The sequence below is a fragment of the Protomyctophum parallelum genome, assembly GCF_964188405.1.
Source record: "Protomyctophum parallelum genome assembly, chromosome: 21".
NCBI classification, from domain to species: Eukaryota; Metazoa; Chordata; class Actinopteri; order Myctophiformes; family Myctophidae; genus Protomyctophum; species Protomyctophum parallelum.
In genome coordinates this window covers 23,251,756-23,277,368 of record NC_139713.1, presented here as the reverse complement: position 1 = coordinate 23,277,368, position 25,613 = coordinate 23,251,756, and the positions used below count along the sequence as shown (strand labels likewise).

The 25,613-nt window shown below is 41.7% G+C and overlaps 3 protein-coding genes and 1 long non-coding RNA gene across 5 annotated transcripts; 1 reads left to right on the top strand and 3 right to left on the bottom strand.

Moving 5' to 3' along the window:
* Positions 1–2,530: 2,530 nt before the first annotated feature.
* Positions 2,531–11,435, bottom strand: dnajc21 (DnaJ heat shock protein family (Hsp40) member C21). 2 transcript variants are annotated; one of them, XM_083793611.1, is made up of 12 exons: positions 11,060–11,435; positions 10,367–10,460; positions 9,775–9,904; positions 9,011–9,139; positions 8,212–8,516; positions 7,301–7,467; positions 6,877–6,973; positions 6,125–6,289; positions 4,960–5,008; positions 4,299–4,753; positions 3,953–4,043; positions 2,531–3,316 (listed from the first exon to the last, which is right to left on the bottom strand). In XM_083793611.1, exons 1-12 carry the CDS (start codon positions 11,154–11,156, stop codon positions 3,155–3,157), a joined length of 1,941 nt encoding a protein of 646 aa, XP_083649737.1. In that variant the 5' UTR covers positions 11,157–11,435; the 3' UTR covers positions 2,531–3,154. The 2 variants fall into 2 exon arrangements, with proteins under 2 accessions (XP_083649737.1, XP_083649738.1); XM_083793612.1 differs by having other exon boundaries at positions 3,953–4,040.
* Positions 11,436–12,261: 826 nt separating this feature from the next.
* On the top strand, positions 12,262–19,278 carry bxdc2 (brix domain containing 2). The gene is made up of 10 exons (XM_083793445.1): positions 12,262–12,419; positions 12,799–12,910; positions 13,288–13,331; positions 13,430–13,500; positions 13,584–13,633; positions 13,757–13,830; positions 14,249–14,299; positions 14,840–14,941; positions 15,976–16,104; positions 17,360–19,278. The coding sequence occupies exons 1-10, from the start codon at positions 12,270–12,272 to the stop codon at positions 17,612–17,614; spliced, it is 1,038 nt and encodes a 345-aa protein (XP_083649571.1). The 5' UTR covers positions 12,262–12,269; the 3' UTR covers positions 17,615–19,278.
* A 471-nt stretch (positions 19,279–19,749) lies between these two features.
* Positions 19,750–23,756, bottom strand: LOC310878884 (serine/threonine-protein kinase haspin-like; the record flags this gene model as incomplete). Its single annotated transcript, XM_083793300.1, has 9 exons — positions 19,750–19,965; positions 20,408–20,510; positions 21,548–21,690; positions 21,973–22,061; positions 22,167–22,246; positions 22,619–22,710; positions 22,848–22,910; positions 23,331–23,416; positions 23,520–23,756. The coding sequence occupies 9 exons, from the start codon at positions 23,754–23,756 to the stop codon at positions 19,770–19,772; spliced, it is 1,089 nt and encodes a 362-aa protein (XP_083649426.1). The 3' UTR covers positions 19,750–19,769.
* Positions 23,757–24,420: 664 nt separating this feature from the next.
* On the bottom strand, positions 24,421–25,608 carry LOC310879133. The gene is made up of 3 exons (XR_014570946.1): positions 25,399–25,608; positions 24,957–25,119; positions 24,421–24,569 (listed from the first exon to the last, which is right to left on the bottom strand). It is a non-coding gene; the product is annotated as an uncharacterized lncRNA (long non-coding RNA).
* Between the last annotated feature and the right edge of the window lie 5 nt (positions 25,609–25,613).

Below are 25,613 nucleotides of genomic sequence, written 5' to 3'. Positions count from 1 at the left end.
GGTCTCGGAGGTCATACAATAGTATGTCGTTTTTTTTCGATTTCGGAGGATTTGAAAAAAAAAAGGTGAAAATCGCGGAAAAGAGAAAGGCTATAGTCCATGGTCACGGACCGCATACTGGTCAAGGTCATTTATACTGGTCAAGGTCATTTATACTGGTCAAGGTCATATATACTGGTGAAGGTCATATATACTGGTGAAGGTCATTTACTAATCTTATGAAGGTCATTTATACTGCTCAAGGTCAGTGATTGATTGATTGATTGTCGAATTACAGTACATTTCAAGCACAAACTCAATACTAAAAAGTTCCAGCATGTGTCTCCACAGTAAGCTGAATAACAAAGTGTGAATGTAGTTTCTAGGTGAAAGTGATTTTTAAATTTCCCCATTGACATGAATGGGAAAAGGCAAAAATTCACATTCAAGTATTTGTTCCTCGGAGACTGTAATCACTATAGTTACAAAACTTTTAGGGATAATTCAACATTATCCCTAAAATTATTTAACCCTAAATTTTTATCGGTCGGCCTCATGGTGGCGCTATAACAGCCCACTTTACCTTTTGGCTTATAACTCTTGAACCGTAGGTCGTAAAATAAAAAATATTTTTTCCCTGGATTCCTTGGGTCATGACGCATCTCCCCACGCCCATTTCCGCCATGATAGATTTTCCGCCATTTTGAATTTTGTCCAAAACACACTTTTTGCTTTTCCTCCTACAGATTTTGTCCAAATCTCACAGAAATCGGCACACGTGATCTCTGGACCCATCCAATTAAAACTGAACTGCAGAATTTTGAAAGTGCGTATCGTTCGGCCGTAATCGTCTTCCGAAGTTAGTAGGAGGGGCCTATATCACAAAAAATGCCATAAATCACGAACGGAATGTCCAATCCATCCCAAATTTGAATCACATGTCCGGGGTGGTTCAATCAACCAATTCAATCCATAGGGGGCGCCGCAAATGCGAGAAATGTAACCGTTTGTCGCAAAAACATGAATTTCGGGGGTTAAATCCCCTCCGAATTACTTACGCATGATCTAAGGCGTGACTTGAAATTGTAATTGGCTGGCAATACTAGTGGGAGGGGCATATGTAAGCCACTGCGGCAACCACACTCTGCAAATTTTTTAAATTGCGAATTTTCTTGTTTCCTGTTGTATTCCACTATTCCAGGAATTTTCAGAATTGTAACGTGTGAGAGATGGGATCTGTCACGGCCCACGGGGCAGCCCCTGCCCTTAGACAATATCAAGGACCTTGCAAATAGACCACACTGTACAGTGTACACAGTTAAGTCAACTTGATCAATTGACAAACAGCTGGACTGGAAGTAACGGTTTTATATTATATTGTACACATGACATTCTTAGTAATTAACACAATGGTTGAAAGAGTTTTAAATGTTTATTTGTACTTATTGACACTGAAGTTGCATTGGTATGTCTGTCTCCCCTCTGCAGTGCTGGCACTCCTCTCTAGATTGGAGGGTGCCAAGTACTGTAGAGGAGGAGGGGTGTTTGTTCCTGTCTGTATTATGTTTGGTCTTGTTTATGTTAGGTTCTCTAAAAATGAATTGGACCTGTGCAATAGTTGAGTGTTTGTATATCTTGTATTCCTTTAATGTATAATAGTAATGTGGAAGAATTACTCATATAGTTAGCCGTGTGGCGAGTTAACTAATGACCACTTACTTAATTAGAGGATGGTTTGCCCTACCTGTTTAAGAGCAGGATTGCTGCAGGTGGAGGCAGTTCAGTATCACTTGAGGCTAGGTAAGAGACAACAGGGGAGAACTGCCAGCCAGGGAAAAGCCTGTACCAGTTCCTGCTTGTATATAGTTTTTCACGTGTTTGTTTTGTTTTATTGGAATGTTGTTTTGGCCAGTATTATAATTTTTTTGTACTTTGTCGCTGCAATGCACTTTCAAGGTAAATAAAAAGCCTATAAAGTACTTGTGGATCTTGATGGTGATCTAGACATCCACATTTAGGCACTGTAGTTTTATTGCAATAATCAACCACTGGTGGATTATCACAATAAAAAATCACATACGTGTGAAGTGAGGGGCGCTCTTATCATCGTACATCATCATGCGTCATCTCATACTGGCCAATCAGAATGCCTGTTTGGTTAGCTGATTTGCTCGTTTACATATATTGAGACGTGTGGGGACAAAAGCTGTTTTTAAGAAGGGGCTAGCGCCCCTGAAGAATACGGTGCCTGATATGGACCTCTACATCACGGCATAAATTGTATAAAAGGAAAGGATAACCTTCACAACTCTTCCACGGTTTTTAACATCACAAACATATCGTGAGGTTAGTCAGATATTCTACCACATTCCTTTTCATCACAAACCCAAACCACCTGAGCATCACTAAAAGCCGTCATCTGGAACACTTATTATTGAACCAAACACTCTTCAAGCTATATCTCTTGAAGCCTAAACCAAGATGTTCAAGCCAGAAATTTAGGAACAGTAAGCTGTAGTGGAACAAGTCAATCTTCTAACAGCAATGGAAAACCACAGTCATGATTTTATTGTGAAGACAGCTCCTGTATTGCTTTTTCAACTAATGTTACTTATGAACCAAGACAAAATTATTGTGTGCACAGTGCCTGGGACGTTCACAATTTCAGCTGAACACAGGAGTGACTCTAGGAAAAAATAAAATAAAAACGACAATGTATCTTCCCACTCAAACACACTGCCAAAACACTGGACATAATGAATGTTTTGTAGCATACAAACATAATATACTAGTTTCAGACAGTAGTCTGTGAACATGTTAAACATCCTCAAAGCCCCTTCTTAGGCATGATTTATACATCGTCATGGCACGTTGTGTGAGCTTGTTGATAGGCTATTTTCAGAGCTTAAACTTTCCGAGGCCAGGAGTTCTCGATGTGGGGTCCAGGGACCATCAGGGTTCCTTGAGGGGGTTCCAAGTCGATCCTGTGTGACCAAATGGATTTGGTCACAGACCTGTACACCACCCGCATGGTTCCATTTGCAGACTCAAGGGTTATAGGGGGGGTCGTTGAAATGTAATAAGGTTGACGAATTAGGCGTTGTCCTCCTCGGGTAAGAAGACTCCTCCGTCACTTTCCTGCCTTAATGTCCCGCTGGTCGTGCTGCTTCCTCGACTACCTGTTCTTCTTCTTGTCTTTCTTGCTCTTGGAGGCGGTGTGGGAAGCAGCGCTGGAGGAGAGGGGCATGGCATGGCCGCTGGTCTTCAGGTGGTCAAACAGCTTGTTCCTCGTAGAGAACTCGTTGTTACAGGTCACGCAGCGCATGCTGCCTTCCCTCTGGAACGGGGAATGATTTGTTAATAATAATAATACACCCAATGACATAATACACATGAGATTCAAATCTCATGGGGGGCACACATTAAAACCGGGAAAGCATCTGTGTCATTTTAGATGTTGCTAGAAACAGGATTTTTTTTTTTTTTATATGGGAACACATTAAGCTTCAGCACAGTTATGACGTGGAGGGGTAATGTCTTTTAAACTATTGTCACTACTTTACTATGTGACTAAAATAGTGACTATGTCACTATTTAAAAAAGAATGTTTACTGTAATCCTGGTGTCTAAACTGCCTCCCCCTGACCAGCCGGGGCGCCTGATGGAGTTGAAAGGAACTGGTTGGAATAACGTGTTCCTTCCACGCACTACATCCAGCTGGGGAAACTCCTCGTGCATTGAAGGAAGCATGAGGTCAGTCCGCTCCCAGGTTGGCAGAGGGAGTGTAGCGCCCAGGATTACATTATTAGATAATTGACACTGGGTGAAAAAAATGGGTTCCAAAACTCTTGAGATAAAAATTTGAAGTAAAGAAACTGTGCCATTTAAAGGCTGAGATTATTATATGCTATGCTATTATCTTATTAATATTGTGAAAATGTGAAAAGAGTTGTGGCATCTGCTGTCTGGTTACCTCAGATGTTACCTCTCCTCCTTCGTGAGGCTTCACGTTCTTCTTGGTTTCTTTTCCGCCTCCCTTCTTTCCCTTCGTCTTCCCTGAACTGCTACGACACACACGGTTTAGCTTATTAATAATGGGTAGTAGTACACTTAAAACAACTTCAATAACTGTCTGGCATAATAATACAAAAAATATAATAATACAAAATAAATAAAGCTGAGAAGAAGCACAATACAAAAGTCATTTTCAAGTCAAAATTCAGCTTTCATGTACAATCCACCCTTTGACCTAGCTAGTTTATCCTTTTGTTGAAAGTGGCTCTAAAAACTGTTTAGGAATTAGGAGAAAGCAGACCCACCTCTTTGCTTCTATGTCGTCTCCCTGCTCCTCAAGCCTCTCAGAGGCATCTTCACTGCTGCCTGTCTGTGGTAGATGTGTGCTGTCTGTCTGCACTGGAGAAAGGCTGTGTGCCTGCACTGGAGTGGGGCTGTCTGTCTGCGCTGGAGGAGGGCTGTCTGTCTGCGCTGGAAGAGGGCTGTCTGTCTGCGCTGGAGGAGGGCTGTCTGTCTGCGCTGGAGGAGGGCTGTCTGTCTGCGCTGGAGGAGGGCTGTCTGTCTGCGCTGGAGGAGGGCTGTCTGTCTGCGCTGGAGGAGGGCTGTCTGTCTGCGCTGGAGGAGGGCTGTCTGTCTGCGCTGGAGGAGGGCTGTCTGTCTGCGCTGGAGGAGGGCTGTCTGTCTGCGCTGGAGGAGGGCTGTCTGGACGTTTCGAGTCATGAAGCTCTGGCTTCTCCTCATTCTCCGCTTCCTCCGGTGTCTTTGAGGCCGTTTGATAAACATAACACAAACTGTTTAACAACTGTACATTATATGGGAACTCCCAAACTTAAAACATGCCACCTACGGTACTGACCCATTTTATGGGTAGATCATGATCATATAGATTGTACTGTATATAGTGTTTATATCAATTTGTACTGTATATAGTGTTTATACCAGTTTGCCGAAACAGACAATACTCACATGTGCTGCTTTCTGCTGTCGCTTTTTCTTCTTCTGCTTTTTGGAAAGCCTGGGGACACGATGACATGGGGTCATGTTTTCAATCATAATTACGACAACGTGGTAGCCGTCTGTGTCATATTCATAACAAGTATGTTATTTAGTCCAGTTGTTCTCAGAGTGGGGTCCGGGGACCGCCAGGGGCCCTGAGGAGGTTCCAGGAGGTCCCCGGCTAAATTAGTTAATGATATACAGTAGCATCAACATCAGATTAACTATTTCCCGAAACCGATTGCTGTTGTCTGACAAACTGTTAATTGGGCATAAACTGGTTACTTGTTAGCAAATCTGGTCGTCTCTCAACTCCATTCCTTTTGTCTGAAAGTTTTGTTTCGGATAGCTTCCGGCAACAATGGACGCTCAAAAATATTGTCCCTTCGCCCCAAGAGGCTAAATCATCATCAGACGATAGTCAATTATTCTGAATGTGCTTGATCGTTTAGTGTGTTGCTGGTTGACTATCTCTAGCCCAGTGGTTCCCAAACTGTGGTGCGCGCACCCCTTTTGGTACAGAGTGCCATGCTACGAGCTTGTAGATCTGCTATTTCTTTTAAATCATGAAAACGTGTGCAAATCTTTGAATATATATTCTTTCACAGCAAACGTTTTTAACTCATATCTTTGCTTCTGGGGGGTCCCTGGAACAACATATTTTCAGATGGGGGTCGGTGGCCAATTACATATAATCTTTGGGATGAAATATTGAGAGCCACTGATATCGAAACTGTGGTGCGCGAGTGCCTTCTAGGGGGTGCGCGACATGAAAAGGCTAATGGTGGTGCTATGGTTTTATTTTAAATATATTAACATATTATGCCAATATATGGCAAATATATAAATAATATGTCCTATGCTGCATATATATGCCATATATGTCTCTATATAGTTTATGCAATTTATATTTCCATGTGGGGGGGGTGAGTCAACTAGGTCGGGCACTAACAGGGGGTGCAGGGCCAAAAAGGTTTGGGAACCGCTGGTCTAGAGTGACTAGAGTGACAAGAGTTCATGCAGCTTTCTTTGCTCCAGCATTTGGCGAGTCCCCCTGGATGAAGAGTATGTGCTACAGTACATACAGTACATTCCAATATGCATTGCTGAGTTGTACTGTATATGAGCTACGTACTTCTGTCTGGGTTTGTCCTCCTCCTCGTCCTCCTCCTCTTCCTCCTCTTCTCCTGCCCGTTTCTCTCCAGGGTCCAACCCCAGCGACTCGTCCTCCTCCTCCAGCTGTCGTCGCAGCAACGTCACCATCTCCCGGTGCTTTTTAGACTTTTCATGATTCTTCATGCTGTAGAAATTAATCAGTTACAAAGAAGGAAGATATAAAAATATATATATATAATTAGAATGAGTGATGGTGTGGCCGGGTAGTAGGTAAATATGTACCCAGCATTACACTGTAATGTTATATTTATGACATGCATGCATACATGCATCTTTCTGAAGGAAATCTCAAAACACGCATGAGAGAATCAGATTTCAAGAAAATAAACTTAACAGTATTTTTTTTCCTTCACTGAAATATTAATTTCAAAATGATAATCCAGTGATACCATGAATAGAAATGTGAGTGACAGAGTGTGCCTCATTCAAAACACTCTGCTGCCCTCCTGTGGAAGGCCCCGGCATTTGTCACTCACAATAGGGTTTTGATGTTGGTGGGTTTTGTCAACAGACATTGAACAGTGTCAGTGATCACGATGTTTAAATATCATCATGAATAAGAAACACAGTAATGAGTACACACACACGCACGCTTGTAAGGAAATTACCCTGTGACAAGTGATTTAATTCTCTGTATGAACATAATACCTGGTAAAGTAAAACAAATGTGGTAACCAGTGAGGTGAAATGTGTAGAGAGCTGAACACTCACGCTTTATCTGATTTGAAGAGTTTGTCACATGCTGGACAGTACAGGTCATCATAGCAGTCGGTCATAACTTCATCCTTTCCATTTGACTGCACTGCATCTGTTGAAACCCCATAGAACACACACACGCACGCACAAGCGTACACACACACACACACACACACACACACAGTAGTAGTCAGTGCGATGAAGGGTGAATCGGACTCAGTGTTCATAGCATGAGCATGTTGATCTGCTTTCTTTGAAGAATCGTGAAAATGTGTGCAGATCTTTGAAAAAGAAATCATGGCCAAATTTAGGGGGTCCTCCTTGACATGAAAACGTTTGAGCACCACTAATATATAGCAAAATATGTTTTCAGAAAACTGTTAAGATTTAGAAGACATTTTTAGAATGGGCCTCGGCTCTTAATGGGTTCCACACACACCTCCTTCCTCTGGGTGGGTGCTGTCCACTGCATCCATACTCTGGTCTTCTTCTTCACTCTCAGTCGCGTCTCCAAACTCTTCTCCGTACTGGGCCTCGATCTGCTGCAGCTCCTTCTCCAGTTCAGACATGGCTGCCCAGCTCTGCTCCTTGTACTCCTCTGCCAGTCTGACACACACGCACATGCACACACACACACACACACACACACACACACATGGCAGAATGAGAATATTTGTGTGTGTGGAAATGGATACATTCATCATCAATCCTCTCCCAGAACTCTTGTTGTCAGACCTTTTTCAGCTTGCCAGAACCTAACCTCATCACCTGGCGCATAACTGTAGAGGCTGAGCTGCTGGAGATGGGTCTCTCGTGGGGCACAGCACAACTGGTTAACAAAGACCGTGATAGGTGGAGGAACATTATCGATGCCGTATACCCCATTGGGGCCGAAAAGTAAGTAAGTAAAAACCTAACCTAAATTGTTTTATACTCGATGGAGCCCTAAGTGCCGAATGTTAGACCCCAGTCACTGTGTTGTACAGCTGCTGTAACAGTGATTTTGATGCCGGATCTCCACCGTATGTTTACACAGACCTCAGACACGCTTCTTTGACATCATTTGCGTCAGAGTTTTAGCCATTACTGGTGAAGGACACAGTGGATATGTAAGGTAAAGGACACAGTGGATGTGTATGCTATCAATCTCCACTCTCCATGAATGGATTGCCATCTGGTCATGTTTGTAGTTTCTTAAGAGTGGGATACACCGGTCACCAAACTGTCCATGGTACATTGCTGGCAGTCAGGGGAAATTAAACAATAGAATATAATTCACAACAAGCCTGACTAGTTTCTGACCTAGAATATAGATGCTGCTGGGGTTCAATAAATAAATCTACCGCTCACTTGGCCTGACTGAGTTTCTGCTTGCGTCGCAGCTCCTCCGTCTTCTTGAGCTTCTGGGCGTTTTGCTCCTCCACCAGGACCTTGTGGGCCTGGACCCTGCGGTCGCGCTTGCGCACGAAGGCCACCAGCTGGCGCACCAGCTCGTTGCGCTCCTTGCGAGCCTTGTCCCGGGTCTTCTTGTTCTCCTTCTCCATGGCCCTCTTCTCCCAGCGGTTGGAGCCCTGGCGGCTGTCATACTCCTCCTTCCAGGCAAAGTTCTTGCGGGTGCAGAAGCTCTGCCAGTAGCCATAGAACAGGTGCACGACCTGCGGAACGGAAACACAGTATGCCCCACCCCGGGTCAACTGGGAAATCTATGTTTCAACTGGGAAACATAACCTTTTGACATTGTTATCATATATGATATAATGGTTTATGAGTCTTGCACCATTTAAGAACCAGGACATCTCTGTTTCAGAGCTTTGAGAAGCACCTTGCTAACGTGTCTGACGACAGGGACTACCCATAACTCCGACATACCGTTAGTCGGACGTGGCTGGTTAAGACTCCCATGTGGCTTCGACCTACGTGGACGCTGGTCGGTTCATACTAACCAGTGGCCAGTTAAGACTAACACTAATTAGTTGTCAGCTATTTGGGATCCAATAGTAAATAAACGATAAACAAACAACGTATACATGATAATGAATGTGTTTGTATAGCTCTTTTCCTCACTCCACAAATGAATGAAGAGTGCCTTATAAATAATAATAAACAAACATGTTTATATACAACTTTGTTTAAAGCACTGGCTGAATACCGTATCGTAGTCACTCTGAGAATCCCCAAAGGACGGAAACTCCTCGTCCTCCTCTTCGTCTGCTTTGCTGTGCTCCATCTCCTCCTTCACAATGGACTCAAACAGGCTTCTGTAGACCATGTAGAAGCCCTGATGAGGACGGGTCGGATAAAACAAACACAGGAAAAACATTATGTCAGGACTGTCACAACTACTTATGTGTTATAACAACGTCATAGTGAGTGATTAAATCCCATCCAAGTCCATAAAAATGCCCTTGGCCTTATTTTTTGCTTTCGGCTTTCTTTTTTTTTTTTTTAAGATATATTTTTTGCGGCTTACGCCTTTATTGATTTTTTAAGGGATAGAAAGTAGGCTGACAGGAAACGGGAGAGAGATGGGGGGATGACATGCGGTAAAGGCCGTGTCGGGTCCGGGAGTCGAACCCGCGGCACACCGCGACTGGATCACCAGTCCGGTGCCCAGACCGTTACGCTACGGCCCCCCCCCACACACACACACACACACACACACACATTTAACATAATTTTCACCTATCTATGATGAGTGATGACATGCTCAAAATAGGGACACCAGGTTGAAAGTGGTTAAAAATCATGACACATCGGCTGCATGATTTTCTATACCGAAAGTCGAATAATGTCTCGAAAACAGATGCTCTCCTTCAAGACAGAACAGCAGTGTAAATATCTTTAAAGAACCATCTCAAGTTCATGCACATAGAACTACGCAAATTATTTCAGAGCATGAATACAACGGCTGACCTTCTTGTCATCTCCAAAGCCAGAGTAACAGGTTACGGTGAAGAACTGGACCAGGTCAACGCTGTCGTCTTCATAATCTCCACTCACTCCTCCTTTTCCTTTCAGCAGCGCTTCTCTGTGGTTGTCATACCTGCCAATGCCATAGATACGATGAAAGAACTGTATGGACTGGTGTATGCAATACTGGACACCTTGCATTATGTAGCGTGTAGCCTACCTCTTCTTCAAAATCAACCGTATTGTCAGTTTACACTGACATTCATTTCATGAACGACAGAGACACAAACAGCCAATCAAAATCCATCCACAAACATGAAATGACTCGCGTTCGACATGTTTAATACATATGTTATCGTTCATCAGCGTGGATGCTCACATCTATTTTGTTATCCAGCCTTGTATCAAGACATAATCATAGGTGTATTTTATCGAGTCTGACTTTTGCTTTCGTATCATAGATAGCAAAAGTCAGATAAAATACATATATGATAGTCTTGATCCAAGGCTAATTGTTCTGATTCTTTGCGTGGACAACTCAGGACATAGTTATTATTATGCATCAGCAGCACAGCAGTGGGTGCTCCCCACTCACCAGGCTCTTTCCTGGGGGTCACTCAGGACTTCATAGGCTGCCTGAATCAGCTTAAAGTGCTCCGCTGCCTCCTCAGCATTGTCCAAATTCTTATCTGTAAACAGTTAGAGATCATAGATAGGACTATTAGTAACAACTTTAGATAACGTGAGTCTGTGATGACAATCCGCTGCTTATTTAATGGCACATGATGACTGTGGCTGGCATTTCTATCAGGGGTCCTCAAGAGTTACTACTTGAACCATAGAATTCAATTTTTGCAGATCTACAAGCTCACATTGTCGATCGGCTATTTTCAGCAATGAGGTTTCACTGAGGTTTGGTGTAGGGGAAAAAGGGCAGATTTGATCAAGTATTGAGAGCTTAAGTGGTTCTGAAAATACACATCATGACATCAACGTGAATCCAACACCTGACAGTGCTGTCAAACTATAGTTAATATTATGTTTTTGTATTGAGTTGTACTTGAAATGTACTGTAATTCTGCAAACTGTTAATAAATAAATCAATCAATATCTGAGGGTGTCCCTGTAGGGTCCCTGCTTCTACGCTCTCACACCGAAGGGTCCCTTGGCCTGAAAAACTTTGAAGACACCTGCTTTAACTGGTGGATATACAAATGAATACAAAATAGCTGAACTACAAGCCCACATGTGGAAGAGGGCTATTATTTTGGGCATTATAAAAACATACCTGGATGCCATCTGAGGGCCAGTTTCCTGTAGACTTTCTTGAGTTCGTCATCACCCGCGTCCCGTTTGACCCCCAGGATCTCATAGTGACACTTCATGGTGATGAATGGGGTGCCAAATGTCCACTAATGTAATGACAGCTACACGTTAGCATGTAGCTAGCCGGTGTTGTATGGAATTATTTCCAGTGTTCAAGTTGGATTAAAATTATTATCACAACTCATCTAGCTATAACAAGCACGCCATTGTAATGTCTGGGACTGTCGTCATATAAAAAAATAAATATTAGCACTGTTATTATGCATCAATAATGTATAAAATATAATAACATTATTTCCAAAAGAAACAACTTCTGCTTGCGGTTTGTTGCGGTGAAACCGAGAGAAACCTGTATACCAATCTCGTGAGAAGACTGGCAACGCGAGGTTTGGTATATAGGGTACTTTTTTGCCTGGTTATTTGCAAGGTAGTTTTCTCTTTCACAACAGTGTTGTTTTTATTATTTTATTATTAAGCTAGTCAAATATGTTAATCGCAGGTGTTGTATTATACCCAGCAAGACATTTTTATTTTTTATTTTGTGAAGAAGCTCTCAGGGTGCTATTGCCAACGTCACTTACAATAGAGCACCGAAGTCTGACGTCACTTTCAGTAGAGGGCGTCAGTCCCCAGGTTCATGTATTTGTTTAGTTGCATTGAAATCACCATAGGAGGAGTTTTAGATTGATTCATATAAGAACTGTGTTTGAAAAATAAACATGTCATCCCGGCCGCTTCACTCACATGGATATGAAGAATCAACTGACTGAGAGAAAACGCTAATGTTACTGCTGCTGAATTAGTTAGATTTTCGCTAGAAGCAGACTGTATCATATATGAGTGACTGACTGTTGCAAACGATACAGAGACACCTCCCTGACAATAACGCCGAGACAGCTTGTTTATTTTTGGACCACAACGCTTATAGTAGACGATATTAAGATCACCCCATGTTATTCTCCATAGAGAAACTACTTCCGTGAACCAGGGGAATCGTCGGGATGAGCGAGTTACGTCAGGACTTCGGTGCTCTATAAACACGGCAAATAGACAACGCTGATTACAACATACAACTCCGCCGCACAAGGGGGCGCTGTATACACGTGTCTACCTCTGTGTCTGTTTTGTGTGTTTGTGCGAGGCAAACTTCCGGCCCAACAAGAAGAAGCAGCATGGCGCCGATGAAGAGAAAACGTGGAGGAAAAGGAGCTGCTGAGAAAAATGCAAAGAAAGTGAAATTGTCACAGAATGGAAATGTACAACCGAGTGAACCCCAACAGCAACAGAAGGATGATATCATCGTCCCGGCGCCAGTATCTAGGGTGAGTGATTATTACTACTACTAGCCCTGAAACATGACTGCCATAGACAACTTATAACACCTGCGACTTCTGTTAGCAACACTTTTCTTAGCTCTGGTGCTTTGGCATTAGAGCAATGGACCAGAGCTACACTTTTCTGTAGATTTTGTTACATTATCATAAAAAACAACGTTTATGAACGATTGAAATTCCTTCCTACTACTTGTCAACATTGTGTCGACAATGAATGGACTACTTAGCTATTTCTTTACCTCACTACTTTGTTCTCAATTATTATTATTTTTGTATTTTGTTATTGTTGCTTCAAGGGCTACAATGTTGATTAAACGTCTTGTATACTTTTCACATAAAGAATCTTGTGGTCATATTTTCCAAACAGGGCAAATGGACAAACAAGGAAAGAGTTCTCATTTTCTCCTCCAGAGGCATCAACTTCAGGACCAGACACTTGATGCAGGACTTGAAGACTATGATGCCTCACTCCAAAGCAGGCGAGTGTCATAGTTTTAGTCAACAAAATCTTAAGCAATATTACATAGTAGTTACCTTGCAGATTTGTATTGTGTATGCTGAAAATGTATTATTATTATAGGTTCATATAATAATTACCCAGTAGCACGTTAAAATCAGCACCACCTCACCACCTGCAACATAATGAAAACATGAATGCATTTACTAATGTCCATTGATTGTCAAATGGGTCATTCTGTATAATATGTGAATTCTTATGCCAATACTTTTATTCTAGTTTTGAATGCAGACTGGTTGCAGATTCTTTCTAGAGTGTAGTGTTGGTACTTTTAATTACAGTACGTAACATTCTCGAGTACTTATTCCAGCAGTGATGATGTAATTATTTCTTTAACAGATACAAAAATGGACAGGAAAGACAAACTATTCGTCGTAAATGAGGTGGGTTTACCTAATTTAGGGCGGCCCAGTTGTCACCTTTGGCATGCTTGAAAGTTGAAACTCTACATTATTTATAATAATACATGATGTCGTCACAGGTTTGTGAAATTAAGAACTGCAACAAATGCCTGTTCTTTGAAGCAAAGAAAAAGATGGACCTCTACATGTGGTGAGTGTGTGATCATTTTGATACAAAATGGTGTTTATATCTTTGAGCAAGCAATGCATAAATAATAATTTAATTTCTTACAGGATTGCAAATTCCCCTCATGGACCTTCAGCAAAGTTTCTCGTTCAGAACAGTGAGTTACAGTTATTTTTTAAGTTATCTCTGGAAACGACATAAAAAGCATGTTTCTGTCAGTGATTCCGTGGAGTGAAAGGAAATTAAAAGAAAACAACGAAAAAAATCCTTTGTTTCACAGTCCACACAATGGCTGAACTTAAAATGACGGGGAACTGCCTTAAAGGATCCAGACCACTACTGTCCTTCGATCCTGTGAGTGGACAGTCGGACACACACACACACACACACATCTTTAAAATATGACAGTCAAAAGCAATACTAGAATAAATTGTGTACTAGTAGGCTGTATGATGTCGGTCTGTAATCTCTGGATAGATGTTGTCTAGTCTTTATTTAGACTTGCAGTGTTTGTTTTATTACATACAGATACTAGGCCTAGATGTTTACCTGGTATTCTAGTTTGTTCTTTGAGGCACTCCAGTTTGTACACTACTGATCTTATGACTTATTTATCCATCTATCTATTTATCCAGACATTTAGCTAGAATGCTTGAATACTGCATCTGAAATGTGACATACTGTATGTTATATTATATTTGTATGTTATATAGATATAATAGACACATCATTCAATGTCAATTTTAGTTTTTGTTGCTTTTTCCTTTAATAGAAATTTGACCAGGAGCCACACTATGCTTTACTGAAGGAGCTCTTCACCCAGGTTGGTTTTCACTATGCAAGATGTTTGCCATGAAAATTATACAAATACACAAATCTATACTCTTTTGGTAATACACGTCGGCCATTTATTGTCTCTGGTGGAAACCTCCAAACTGTTACTTTTCAGGATAAAAACAAGAGGCAAAAGTAGCAGATCGATGAGGAGATTGTGGATCTGCTACTTTCTTTGATGCTTTTTTGTGTGACGCTGTAGTATGATCAAGTAGGGCGCAAGGCCTCTTACTGGTTGGTCAGGGTGCCTGGTGGTCAGTCGGGTATGGACGCTAGGAGGGATAGCATGTTTCTGGAGAAACTCCTCCTCTTTCAGATGAAAAGAGGAGGCCTCGACGTCACGCGTATCGATAGACGTGATTGGCTGTGCTCTCCCTACCACCAACTGTAGGAGATAGCAGTGACAAGAGGCTAGAAAGCACAGGGAATCTGGAATTGACATAACAATGTGGGAGAAAGGAGTGAAAAGTATGGGAGATTGGAGAAGAAAAGAAATAAAGTGATATTCATTGTGTATTCTTGTTTGTAGACATTTTCCACTCCACACTACCATCCTAAGAGTCAGCCGTTTGTCGATCATGTCTACACATTCAGTATAGCAGACAACAGGATATGGTTTAGAAACTACCAGGTGAGTTAATTATTTTTACTTATTTTTTTGTTGGCATCAATTTATGCCTTTTGCTTGTTCATTGCCAAGCTATTAACCATCAACCATAGAATCCATATTGAGCGTTGTGTCTATCTGCCAAGAGATTAATAATAACGGCGCCAACATGTGTAGCAGAGAGGTGTGTTCTTTGTTTCCATCATCATCCGTTATCTTTTAACAGTGTTTAATGTATGTAGTATGTACTGGCTATCAGTTTATCTTGCTCGTTTGTTGAATGATTTATTGCAGTCTTGTACTTCACTTCACTTCCAAGAATGCCACATAACTTCACCTATCTCTAAGCAAAGAGCATGAGGTTCTACACCTTCCATGTTGAGAGAAATTAATCTCATTTATATTTGACACCACAGGATCATCTTTTATTATCACATGATCATCTCATTATCGTAGTATTGGTCCAGTTCATGTAGAAGAGGGCTACTCAACTTAAGATGGCTCAAGGGCCACTCAGCAGAAATCCAAAAGTCCCAAGGGCCGCAAACTAAAAATTTCAGTATTATTTTTAAACTACACGACTAGTCTAAAAATATATTTTGTAACAGACTACACGACTTGTCTAAAAATTAAGGAAACGGAGTAAAAAGCCGCATTTCCATCTACAAGGCCAAACCTCAATGAACAAAAACATTGTGATTAATGATGAAGTTACAAAATGAGGATTCATTCACAAAATGTGAAGATAACATGTAATAAACAGATAGATTATCACAAGTGAATGAATAAGTATGTGTTTAATACTCGGCTTACTACTATGCCATATCACTTTCTCTTGGAACAAACAATACAATCATGTTCAAAACAATGAAAATAACAATTTTATTGGTATGGCCATGACGGCCTACAGATACATTAAGCAGGGGCGGCATGCGACCCATGGGCCGCGGGTTGAGTAGCACTTATGTAGAATAAGTGGCAATCACTGGGTGATTGGTCAAATATATATTGGTTCAAGTTGGTTATTTTGGCGTTGTTTTTCTCCGTGTCACGTCCAGATTATTGAAGAGGATGCTGCTCTGGTGGAGATCGGACCTCGCTTTGTTCTGAACCCAATCAAGATCTTCCAGGGAAGCTTTGGAGGCCCCACACTCTACGAAAACCCACACTTCCAAACTCCCAACATGGTATGCTCCAAATCATATGGCAATCACCTCATTAAAGCAGTTATGATGATCTGATTATAATTCAGAAGTTTGATGTAATAGTTTGGTTAACTACATTCATTAGCCTGACATATTATAATGAGTTGTTAATTGCATGGATAATCAAGGTGATAAAAGTATTACCGTAATACCCTGCTTGACTCAAGGTGACCAGATTCTACAAATGAAATAGAACCACTGATATATAAACATAAACAATTGGCCACGACCCCCATCTGAAAATAGGTTGTTCCAGGGAACCCCCAGAAGCAAAGATTGAATGGTTTTCACAATTCTTCCAAAAATAGCAGATCTATAAGCTCTTAGCGTGGCACTCAGTGCCATGCTATAAGCTTGTATATCTGCTATTTTTCAATATCTAAAGTGTAAAAATAATGGTTAAAGTGGGTTAGGCTAACCCTGACACAGATGTGTTCCACGTCTTAATGGGTCCAAGTTTATTGTAAATCTGACTCCCATCACATACTGGTACACAAGGTTTTGATAACCACATCTGAGGAATCATTGAAAAGAGAATGTAAGTATACATATTGGAATTTGGCTAATATCATATCTAGGGATGCACAATATAATCGGTTGTATAATCGGAATCGGCCATAAAAATGCCTTACCGGAAAGTCTCAAAATAATCCAGGTTTTCACCAGCAAAAAAAAGAAATGTAAAAATTCATCAATGAGTTCAATATAAATCAAAGGTTTCTACTAGTACCTCTAGTTTAGAACAAAAGAAAATCAAATATGTAAATAATAAATAAATTGTAAATTGTGTCATTCATTTGGAAAAGAGTATAGGCCATGTATTGATTGATTGATTACTTTATTAACAGGCTTTGGGTCAAGCCCCAAGGGCCTAGGCCTGTTTCCATTGTGGTCCTCTTTGTGAGCAGCTGTGCCGCACTCGGGAATCATTAGTTGATTTGACCCCCAATCCAATCCATTGATGCTGAGTGCCAAGCAGGGAGGCATTTGGTCCCATTTTTACAGTCTTTGGTATGACCCGGCCGGGGATTGAACCCCCGACCTCCCAGTTTCAGGGTGGACACTATTAAGCACAAGGCCACTGTCTGGTCAATCGGTATCGGCAGATATGACCCTGCAAATAATCGGATATGTCCTATTTAATTATAATTAAAATAAATTATAATTTCATAATTGTGCACCATCTAATCATATCCATTAGGCTCTAACTTAACCCCCACCCGCATGTCCCCCACAGCACCGTCGCCAGATCCGATTGGCTACGGCAGTTCGCGTGCGCGAGAAGCAGATGGTCAAGGACCTCCAGAAGGAAAGGAAAATGGAAGCAAAGGAGGACCTGAACAAAGACGTTACCGCTGATGTCTTCCTGATACCCGGCGAGGAGAAGCCCGTCCACATCGAGACGGAAGCGCCGGAGCCCAAGGCCGCGAAGAAGAACAGACACAAAGAATTCAAGCGACAGAGAATGCAGAAATTGCAGATGAAACGCTGAGATGAAAGCCAGATTACAGACTTTGTTGTACAACCAACTGACCAAAGTATAAATCTGTCTGGAAGTGGACCGAGTTAACCTCAGACATGCTTCTGAGGAGAATGTCAGGGTAGTCATAACTCTGTTGGGTTGTTGTAAGAGAAATGAATCCATGTACATTGTGTGTGCTGCATGTGTTTTCCATTGTGTGCATATCGTTGTATTGGATGGAAACCTTGTATGTCTGAAATGGTTTAAAAAAAATTGAATAAAATAACCTGTGTTCCAATGGATACAATGTATGTACCGGTAGTCATTTAACCACAAGCTCTTAAATACTGTTTGGTTTGGTAAAACTTTATATGAAGCACATTTATAATGCAGTATATGCAATGTGGGCTTCATAGAAAATCAAAGTTCAATATTTATAAAACCATCACAACCTTATTGCAAAAAAATAAATCAAGCTCTACTTTTGTATTAAGTAGGCAGGCAGAGCTTTCATTTACAAAGAAAATTACATTGACATGCAAGGTTTCTGCCTGACAGTGATTATTTTGCCAGACACTGCTTCAGAATACATATCAATATACTTTAGTACGCAGTACCCAGCTGTGAGAGTAACTTAATTTTTTTGTTATGGAAATTAAGTCAACTATCATGGTCTGACATTGTAATGCCTTAGCTTAGTTATATGCGAAAATGGCTGCGACATGTACAGCCTAAAATACTTTCATAATTGTGGCCAGAGGTGAAGTATTTAACACGAGGGCTGCAGAGCATTTAATTGTGTTCCTTGTAAGGTCAATCTAGTTGAGCTCTAAAAAGGGAAACCTTTTGTATATTTATTACATTTCAGTGCATTTCTCAACATGGACAGATTATACAACCCAAAATAAAATAAAGGTTCATTAAAGTGCTCTCTCGGGATGCTGTGACTGCAAAGCAAGAAAGTGACACTAGACTCACCCACTAAATTGGTTTCAAAAGTTCACACCAACAGGAATATTGCAGCTGGAATTAAGAGTTTGAGAGCCCTTGAGCTGCAAATTGTTCTCATTCTTATAGATCAAATGGTTCAAAATATAGCACATTTTTAGCATAACTTACACCGATCTATATTTTTAAAACTCAAAGGAACAAATATGTATTATGTAATTACAGGTCACATTTGAACCACATCCCATTGACCATGAGTCAATAATCCGCTTCAATATTTTTCAAATTATCTGCATATAACAAATCCATACTAATGCTCATAAGATGGTACCATTTGTCAACTCAGTTTCTCTCAGATGGCTTCTTTTTTTAATAATGCAAGAATAATGGCTTCCATGTCAGCAAGCCAACTTTCAAGGAAGAGAACGGATTCTATAACTGAATGGCAGTCTTTGCTATACTGTAGATGCTGAATGGATGTTGGGAGGCAGAGTGTGAGGACTCATTAACGCCAGGTTTCATATTAGTTTCCATACCTTCCCTAAATTCCAATATCAGCCATTGAATCCATGGCCAAGTATTGCTGTCCTCATTCACAAATGTACATTAAGATTTAAGCCAAGTGTACTTACAGACGTTTCCACAAACATAGATGTTTTGTTAAAAATTACTTGATCAAAATACACTTGTTAAGTATGTGGGATTAAGGCATTATGTATGTATTGTACAAAAATGACACCAGAAGTGTAAATAAATGCTATTTGCTATATCAGGCTGCTAATGGGTCTATCAGTGCATCTGTTGAAGGCTCTGGCCGTCATAGCTGTGTCAGACAGCTGCAGCCAATTCAAATATGTGTTAGGTACCACTGCACGCCAAAGATGGAGCACTGACAACCATCATGCTTGCTAACTGGTACACCCAAATCAAACTAAAATTAGCTGCAGCTGTGTTGAGGCGTTGAACCTGTCTGGACACATCTGTGAAGTGTCAATTGCAACCTTATTAACTGTGCCATACCTGCATAACAGATACCAAAATGCATTTACCGGAATTTCTTTAAATACACCTTTCATACCTGCGCACTGTAGACAAAATAAAAACCTGCACACAAACGAGTCATGTGACCGGTTTATTTGGATCATAAAAAAAACAAACAAATCTGAAAACATTCATTAAAAATGGTAAAAATCTAAATCTGAAAACTTTGTTAAACATTAATTAAAAATGGTAAAAATCAAAACAACCCGCTTTGCAATGCCTCGGTCGCAGAGCGGCATTGCAGCAGGTTGTCATGGATACGTCTGAGTTCCTCCCGGGTATCCTTGGCCCTACATCCTCCTTTACTCCGATACTTCATGGAAAGCAGCTTGTCAGACAGGTAGTGGAGCCACAACACATTGGAGTGAGGCCGGTAGTCATTCCACTTGTTACTGGGGTGTAGAGACACAGACATGTCGGACGTTTACACACGCTAGTGGGTGCATTGCACATATGCACAGCAAGTTGTGCACACACACGTTTGTTTTTAGAGCCTATTTTCTATCTCTACAAGCTCAGAATGCGATGAGAGCTTACGTTTTAGCCATTTTGTGTGTTTTTAAAGAACATACGTTACAGGTAGTCTTTACATTTACCGTACAAGTGTTAATTATAAATATATATTAGTTTAATTCTCTTATACAAGTTAAAGGTTCTTAAATATATTGGTGTGCCCCAATGTTGGGGCACAGAAGTTACAGAACACAAAGCTACTAGCTGGGTCGCAAGACAAATCAGTGCAAACTGACAAGTACTATATCATATCATCGGCTATGAATAGGCCAATTAATATCCAGAGAAGGCAAAACAATACTTGCACAAACGGACGCTGACCTGTTCTGCTCTCTCATCAGTCGATAGATGTCGAACTGGTAGTCTCCTTGGCCCATGAACAGCTCCTCGTCCTCAGAGATGTCGCATGCCACCGTCAAACCATCTGGACAGACAGTCAACAGATTAGATTACTGGTTCCCAGTAACATTGGGACCCATTTATAGGAGTCACTTTATTTTTCATTTCCTGCATTCTGTTTAATTATTTCAAAACATTTAGTTTCCAGTCATTTCAAAAGAAAATTACTGGTGTAACAATTGTTCATTTAAACCCGGAGGACATGGAGTGCCCAGCAAAGCCGGATGGACATGGAGGATTCTAACCCCCATCTCTACAGTGAGTGGTGGGCAGTAACTATTCTAACCCCCGTCTCTACAGTGAGTGGTGGGCAGCAACTACTCCTGATGGACATGGAGGATTCTAACCCCCGTCTCTACAGTGAGTGGTGGGCAGTAACTACTCCTGATGGACATGGAGGATTCTAACCCCCGTCTCTACAGTGAGTGGTGGGCAGTAACTACTCCTGATGGACATGGAGGATTCTAACCCCCGTCTCTACAGTGAGTGGTGGGCAGTAACTACTCCTGATGGACATGGAGGATTCTAACCCCCGTCTCTACAGTGAGTGGTGGGCAGTAACTACTCCTGCGGCAGCCGCACATCATGCTAAATCTATGCAGATATATTCCATTTCGTATCACAGAAAATGCTAAGAAAGTTATTTTCATGGAAGGTTGCTCAGACTGATGCTAAATTTTTACCTGGTATCCCAGTTTCTTTGAACACCATTTACATGACCATGGTTTTTCCTGATCTAATAGGAAGGAACGTCTGCTAAATGCCTAAATTATAAATTGCAATGCACAAGATGATTTAACATACAGAGCAAGTGGCCCAGGCCGTAGCGTAACGGTCTGGGCACCGGACTGGTGATCCAGTCGCGGTGTGCCGCGGGTTCGACTCCCGGACCCGACACGGCCTTTACCGCATGTCATCCCCCCATCTCTCTCCCGTTTCCTGTCAGCCTACTTTCTATCCCTTAAAAAAAATCAATAAAGGCGTAAGCCGCAAAAAAATATCTTAAAAAAAAAAAAAACATACAGAGCAAGTCAGAGAGGAAACATGAGACGACCAACTGACCGATTTCCAGCCTGGACAGAGAGTAGTCAATGATGCGAACAAGCACCCCTTTGGTGTCCAGACAATGCTCAATTCCATCGAGTAGGAAGCTGGTTGACTTCTCCTTTGTGGCCTTAACTAAAATGTTGCCCCAGTGGAGATCTCTAGAGAGAACAGCAGCAAAATGGGATGAGACACCAGACAATGGCAATCGCACTCAATAATTAAGCATACAAATAGTCAGTGTCACAGTCACACACACACACACACACACAACAGTGGTTTTCAAAGTGGGGCCGGGACCCCAGCTAAATTTGTTAGGGCTGTTCCCGAATACAATTGATTCTTCCGCACCAGAGTACATTCATTCAACTGTATTCAATGCTTTCACATTGTCAACACAAATCCATGAAATGTTTGAGAACCAATAAATGTATGCACACTACCTGTGTTCAAAGCACAGCTGCTGTTCAGCCACAGCCAGTGCAGCGGTCACTTGGTGGAGGATGCTTCTTGCCACCGCCAGAGAGGACAGCTTATATAATGACACAGGGTGACAACCATTAAAGACTGGATCCGTATTTTATAGCCCAGACACTGAATTAATACCATCTCTGAATAATTGATTCAGTTTCTTTACCTTTCCATTGCTGTTCTCCAGGTCACTGCCACCGAACTCAAACTCTAAGATTAGAAATAGCTGTTCATCTTCGAAGAAGTCTGGACAGGGGAATACAGACAAAAAAACATTTTATGGATGAATGGATGCGTTGTGGAATTCTGGATCAATCAATAACCAATGAGGCAATATAGGAGTCGAAATGGTGGTAGGAGAAATGCTTGTGTACAAATAATAAATAAAAAGTTTGTTATATCCTTGCAGTCTAGTGGAACTTAAACATAAATTAATGCCCTATAGTATTTTGTCATCCAAGTGTCACCCCAAAAGTATCAAAAACAGCTACACACTATTTTTAAAAACTAGTGAGGGGACCTAACACACCTACTATTTTTGATAACTAGAGGGGTCCTAACACACCTAAGTTAACTCAGTATTGGATGCTATTGACAAGACACATTTCACCCTCTGACCTGGTCGGTCATTCTCGGAGCGTCTCTGGCGGTCGAAGGCATCCCAGGCCTTCAGCATGACTGCAGGGTAGCTGCCTTTTACACAATGGAGACTGCAATGAGACAAGACACGGTCACATGTCACATGTCTGCATTCAAAACTACCAACTAGACACTAGAGGAAAGCAGACAGGACAAATACTTGAGGGACTAGGAGAAAGGACAGGAGAGGGGGGGGGGGGCTTCTTACCCATGGAGTCCGATGAAGCCATACGTCTGGTTGCGTTGCTTCTCTTTCAGACTGCTCAACTCCCTAGAGGGAATATACATTCAGACGTGTTAGTCATTAATCCAATGTGAGAGTTGGCACTGAATTAAAGTTGCATTGTCGTTCATTTGTATTCCCAGGAATATTCCAAGAGATTCAGAACACAAGGGAATGAATCCCTGGCCAAATAAAACTTGTCGTTGATGACACTTCAAGTGTGTCATAAAAGTAGTGAAAATCTCTCTCCCATCATGACATGTTTGAGCTGTAGATTGGCCGGTTTGGCTTTGACATGGTTTCCACCCCACAGCGACAAAATTAAGCCCACTCTCAGCAGTGTCAACAGTCAATTGTCAGCACCTTTTACAGGTAGCATATTGCAAGCATATAGCAATTTTGAAATCAAATCAAATCCAGGGAGAGTTACATAAAGTACCGGTAGTGCAGCTTTAAGTTCAGTCTTACTTGGAGATGATCATCTCATGGAGAATGTCTCCAAAAGTCTTCTGCTCTTCTCCATTCACTTTCTCCTTGCCTTCAATCGGAATGATCTATACAGACAAAGATTATCAATGTACAAGCACACACCATAAACTAGAAGGCCTGTTGAAGACTAAATAAAACGAAGGTTTAGTCTTGCTACATCATACAGACCTTGAGTGCAACAGTGTCCCCCGAAGCGTTGACGGTGGAGAAGACCTCTCCAAAGGTCCCTTCCCCTATCTTCTTGCACCGTTTCAGACGCTCAGGCAGAATGCACTCCTCCCAGCACAGAGCCCCCTGCTGGTTGCACTCTGCATACACCTTCTCTGCATCGGACAGATCAACCTCGGTACCCTCACATATACTCTGATGATGAAGACAGGAGCAGGGAGAAAGGCATGAGCACATGACCAAATACACCAATGTAGACCTAACTTCTCAGTTGATGGTTATCATGTGAACTAAAGCCCTAACCACACCAAAGGGTCACCATGCAACTCCTTGGGTCCAAACGATTGCAAGGAGTTAACGCTAAAACAGTCTTGACCCTTTGGTGTCGTTTGGGCCATTGAATTCCATGTGTTGAATCACTAGGGTCAACGTACAACAAGACATATCACACTGCAGGGACAACGCTAAAACCGTCTTGACCCTTTGGTGTGGTTAGGGCTTTAACAATATTTGGTTGTGTGAGGTAACCATGTATAAGGTTATTCAGCTTGATGGTGTGAGCGTGTGTGCATTTGTCTGCGTGGGTGAAATGGTTCAAATGATCCAGTTTCACATATTGTGTCCAATTCTAACAGCAATTTCAAAATCATTATTTTGGTTGTTTAAATTCATTCATGTGCAAAATAACGCAAGTTTGTAATGCATACATTGTTATTTTGTACTTAACTGAACTTGGGAAATCAAACAGTAACTTGGCACTAATTTGGCACAATGATGATTGTGTAGTATCCCACACGAATAACTTTCAGTGTTTTTTTATCATGGAAAATAAATCTAGTAATAATTGACAATTGTATTTATGTGCTATGCAGATGTGTAGTGTATGCATGCATACCAGAAAAGTACTGCTGTTCGGCAGTTGTGACTGGACCCATTTGGAGAAATGCGTTTTAACGTGCGTGTCAAATAAATCCATGCTTCCATCGACTTGGCCTGCCCTTCCAGAAGACTCCAACACAGAGCTTTGGAGCTCTCTAGGAGTCATCCTCACTAGGATGAAAGAGCGGAAGGGAAATATAACAACAATGAAGCTCTTTATAATAATGATAAAGATTAAACCATCTAGAGAAGTGGTTCTGAAAGAGGGGTCCGGGGACCTCCTCCAGGCATCCAAGACGGTCCCCAGAACAGTTTAAACATTTAATCCCCATTTTATTTTTTGGCTATTTGAACATAGTGGCTCACAAGATCAGCCATTTGCAAAAGAAATTAAATCTCTTAAAACCAGGAAAGCATCCATGTCATTTTGTATTTGCGTTGGCTACTGAAAAATAGCAGATCTTCAAGCTTGCAGTGTTGTGTGTCACTTGCAATGCAAGGTCCAGAACCACTTATGTAGAGCAACAGAGTGGTGTGTGTAATGGACCAGTCTAGTACCTGTAACTCTGCGGTGCACAGAGAGGCGAGCTTTGAGGCGGCTCCAGGTGTGCGTCTCAGGTGTTAGGTTTGCCAGCAGAGAGGAGAGGTCCAGGTGGCTGGCCAAGGCTTTGACTGGAGTAGAGAATATACCAGAGCCATGCAGCAGGCCTTCATTGACCACCTGAAGACAAAAATAAGAGATTTTAAATCCGTTTACGTGTGATGTGCTTACTCCATCGTTTTGTAGTATTCCGTGACGAGAGGATGTAGGTAGCACACATATGTAGCAGAGTGGCTCACAACCTCGGCCTACAGTTTCAACAGACTTGCCTATGCATTATGTTCAACCCAGTGTGTGTGTACTGTGTAAACACTAAATGACGTTTAAGTTCAGTACCACTCTTTAAGCTGTGGCATTGTCACCTTGGGTTCATTATTTGTGTATGCGTGTCATTGTCACCTTGGATGTATTATGATGTCCAGTTATGCTGCTGTCCCCAGCCTTGCTTCTTCCCCTTAGTGCATGCTGGGTCTGGAAACTGTCTGCAGTGGCACTGCCTTTGTTTCTCCAGCGACTCACACTCAGACCACTCACAAACGCCTTCCTGGCCGTCCCAGGCCGGTCCCTTGATGCACTCCGCCTCTTTGTCTCTTTGGTAGCCCGAGAGACCTTTT